The sequence below is a fragment of the Taurulus bubalis genome (genome assembly GCF_910589615.1).
Source record: "Taurulus bubalis genome assembly, chromosome: 5".
Classification (NCBI taxonomy): Eukaryota; Metazoa; Chordata; class Actinopteri; order Perciformes; family Cottidae; genus Taurulus; species Taurulus bubalis.
Window position 1 is genome coordinate 26,772,936 of NC_136593.1, and position 4,343 is coordinate 26,777,278.

The 4,343-nt window shown below is 48.3% G+C and overlaps 1 protein-coding gene across 1 annotated transcript; it reads left to right on the forward strand.

Annotated features, from left to right (window-relative positions):
* Nucleotides 1-2,027: 2,027 nt before the first annotated feature.
* On the forward strand, nucleotides 2,028-4,343 carry LOC306737118 (leucine-rich repeat neuronal protein 2-like; the record flags this gene model as incomplete). The annotated part of the gene is made up of 1 exon (XM_079218819.1): nucleotides 2,028-4,343. One exon carries the CDS (start codon nucleotides 2,028-2,030, stop codon nucleotides 4,341-4,343), a length of 2,316 nt encoding a protein of 771 aa, XP_079074945.1.

Below are 4,343 nucleotides of genomic sequence, written 5' to 3' on the forward strand. Positions count from 1 at the left end.
AAATTTGACTTTTGTCTGAACACAACTGCATTACGTTAGACTTGGATGTCTAATGTGTCAACGATCAGGACATGAATAATCACAATCATTTGAAAGATGACCATCACATAAGAATTCTACATATTAGAAAATGTACAAAATTAGAGCAGGATGTTCTTTTTAAGCTGTCGAAACTTAAAGTTGCTGTAACGGATATTTCGTACAATCAATTAATCAAATCAGTCACACAATGTGTAATGTGGAATCACTTGTAGTTTAAAACATAAAGAATTAGCACCAGACTCTACAGTTCTCCTCAGCTCTACAGGGCCTAATGTTTTGTTTTTATGACCTGTAACTTAAGCTAATTATGATTCACCCTCCTGTCAGCGTAGTGTCTCTATTTCCAGCAAATATGCCTACCTATCCAGCGCCAAACAGCAGACATTGAAAATGAGCAACTAGCCATTAAACATAGTAAAGCATTCAGGAGCTTCAGCGCCAGATGTTCTGTTGCTCTGTCTGCTGGAACAACATAACAACTTTACAAGGTGTTTACATGTTCTCGCTGCTCTTCAAATAAACAATCAATGTAGATTTAATGAGATTTAAATTACTGCTGTTTATTGGATGTTGCTTAATATACAATAAACAGCACGCAACCTTTTAGCCTGTACATACTGTACATGTATTGTATGAAGTATATCCTGACTTCCATATACAGTGTAAATTAAAACCTGCTGTCACGAATAGGTGGATAGCTGTTACTGTGACACACCTTTTCTTTTTGCACTACTGGTTTGCTAAATACTGAAATGATCCCATTGCTGCCAAGAGTGTGATGGTGTTGAACCATGCTCTGGATAACAGTCTGTCAACTGCGGCAAATGTAAATACTGATATAACTGGTGTGTTTGTGTCTCTCTCCGTGTGTGTGTGTGTGTGTGTGTGTGTGTGTGTGTGTGTGTGTGTGTGTGTGTGTGTGTGTGATTTTGTTCAAGCAGCAGCTACCTTCACGCAGTCTTACCCACAACAGCCTTAAAACGGAACATGTCACAACGGAACATATCTTTTTCTACTCTCAATTAAATCTGTGTGCATTTGAAATGCAACAGATGTCTTGGCAAGGTCACATGGAGTGTTCAAGGATGTAGTTTGCAGAAATGCTCTGCAAGTGAGAAGTGAAGGAAAGAAGATGGATGAGCACGGAGAGAAAAGCATACAGAGGGGAATTTTAGTTTTCTAAAGGAGTTGTGGCATTGACTGGAGTAGCACAGTTAGACGGGGACAGAGTAATGACAAACAAATGAAGGTAAAAACTGAATGAAAGAAAGAAAATCGGTGAGGGAGAGAAAGTGCAATGCTACAGCATTCCCACCCCAGGGTTTCTTTCAGCCTTCAGGAAAATAGGTAAATATTCAGGAGGAGTGTCAATCGTGTTGCACTTTAATATTTCATCTCAGTGCTTCACCTTCAATGTTCAATGTTAGAGCACAGCATCCCACACATGTTATTTATTACGTAACAGCTCAAAAGACCCTCCGGATCCTTTACACTATCAGCTTCTGTACTTAATAGACTATAGCAAACAGCTGATTTTGGTTTGATTATTTTAATTTCTCTCTTTTTCCTCTCTCAATTTCTTTTTTTCTCTTCTTGTGTTTCTGACAAAACAGTGAGCCATCCCGCTGGGAGCCATGAGTCCTCCACCTGTGGCCAGGATGTGACATCGATCCTGTGACAACAAAGGCCGCCATCCAGCTACTGCTCTACCGACATAAACTAAAGTCTGTGGCTATAAAGTGAACATTTCAGTTTTTTAGACGATGCTGCCGAATGTTGTTAACAATTGCATTGCTCTTTAATTGATTTAGGTTTTATGAATGACAACACTGAACCATCTGCTCTACCTTTAACAGTTGGCACACACATCTTGAAACTGTTAATAACAGGACTTCACAGACATTTCTGGTCCAAATGATTGATCTCCCATCCTATTATACTCTTCCCCACCTTGTCTGAATCAGCTCCTGTGACCTGCGAGGATTATGAGGCCGACTTTAGTGTTTCTACAGTCGCAGTGTCTCCTGTGTGTGTTGGTTGGTGTGTGTGTGCCCGGCGTTGTGGGCTCGCTACCTCACACGCTACCATGGCACGTCTCCTGCCCGGTGCGGTGTGTGTGTCAGATCAAGCCGTGGTTCTCCTCTGATTCTGTCTACCATGAAGCTCCCACTGTGGATTGCAACGACCTGCTCTTGACCAAGCTTCCCTTACCCATACCCCCGAACACACACACCCTACGCCTGCAGAGTAACCTTCTGTCTGAGCTCAACACTGCGGTGCTGCACGGACTCGCCAACCTCACCGATCTAGACCTTTCCCAGAATCGCTTCAGTCATGTCAAGACAATAACCCAGAGCTCCTCCCTGCCCTCTCTACTGTCTCTCCACCTGGAGGAAAACCATCTCAGTCGACTCCCTGAGGCGTCCTTCTCCGCACTTCCAGTTTTGCAGGAGCTCTTCCTCAGTCACAACAACTTACACTCGATAGCACCCGGAGCCTTCACCGGTCTGGACACCCTACTGCGTCTGCATATCAACAACAACAGACTCACCACTGTTGACCCTCGGTGGTTCAGGGCTTTGCCCCACTTGGAGGTTCTCATGCTTGGGGGAAACCCTGTGGAGGCACTGCCTGAGCGGGGCTTCCTGGCCCTGAAATCCCTCCGGAGTCTTGTCCTTGGTGGTATGGGTCTGAGAGGCTTGGCTGAAAAAGCACTGGAAGGGTTGGATGGCCTAGAGAGCCTCTCCTTCTACGATAATCTGCTGACAAAGGTTCCCACTCAGGCCCTGATGAGAGTTCCAGGGTTGAAGTTCCTCGACCTCAACAAGAACCGCATCAAACTCATCGAGACAGGGGACTTCCGAGACATGGCCCACCTGAAGGAGCTCGGCCTGAACAACATGGAGGAGCTGGTGTCCATTGAGAGAGCCGCCCTGGAAAACCTTCCAGAGCTAACGAAGCTCGAGATCACCAACAACCCGCGACTGTCCTACATTCACCCTCAGGCTTTCCTCCAGCTGAGCCGGCTGGAGAGTCTGATGCTCAACTCCAACTCTCTGAGCGCACTGCACCAGCACACCATGCTCTCCCTGCCGAGTCTTCAGGAGGTCAGCTTACACTCCAACCCACTGCGCTGTGACTGCCTGTTTCACTGGGCCGCCGAGGAGGCCTCTCACCCTCACAGTGAAGACGCACAAAGAGAGAGACGGACACCTCGAATGGTGCGTTTCATCCAACCCCAGGCCACGCTGTGCTCCGAACCCCCAGAGCTGAGAGCTCGCAGGGTGAGAGAGGTGTCCTCCAGGGAGATGTCGGCCTCATGCCTCCCCATGATCCCTACCAGCTCCCTCCCTTCCTACGTTGGTGTGAGAGAAGGAGGAAAACTGGTCTTGCACTGCCGAGCTCTTGCGGAGCCACAGCCTGAACTATACTGGGTGACTCCCTCTGGGCTGAGGCTTGGTCCTGCACCGAACCATGCATCCAAAGGTTTACCAGCTGCTGCTCCCTGCCACGGTCTGGCAGCATCTGAGGGATTCAACCACACATCCAACGTCTCTCCCGGCCAGCCTCAAGATGACACTCCCTGTAATCCCTCTAAACACTACCGGCTCCTGCCTGAGGGAACTCTGGAAATGAACAAGGTCACCTCCAGCGAGGCCGGATTGTATACCTGTGTGGCTGAGAATGCACTGGGAGCAGACACACGGAGCGTTACTGTGGGTGTGCATGGCAAAGAAAAGAAAAGAAAGAGGGGGATGGCTGCTACTAAGAAGGGATATCAGTTATTCAGCAAAGATGCCAGGTTAGAGGTGAGGGAGGTCGGACGACACTATGCGATCCTGTCCTGGCAGAGTGGGCGCAACCTCCCTTCAACTCGTCTATCCTGGCAGGCCATATACTCAAACACACACACGCCCACGTACACCACACGCATCCTGGCCGGTACTCAGAGCTTCAACCTGACCCACCTGCAGGCAGAGACATTTTACAGAGTGTGTCTACATTTAGGGATCAGTGAGGGTGCCACGCATGCCAGCAGGAGATCAGGAGAGAGCAGAAAGCCTCAGTGCATTTCATTCAGGACGAAGGATGTCCAGCAGCCTCAGCCCGGCCTGCAGCTGAGCCCAGAGCTGACCTCCACAGCATTCACAATATTGCTGCTCGCAATCATACTGCTGCTGCTGGCGGGTCAGGTCTTGGACAATGAGCCAGGAAAACACCCCAGTCCCATCCTCCAGGAAATCAAAAGTCCGAACGCTCCGATCATCAATCAAAAGACAGAAGGAAGCAAGGCACCTTAG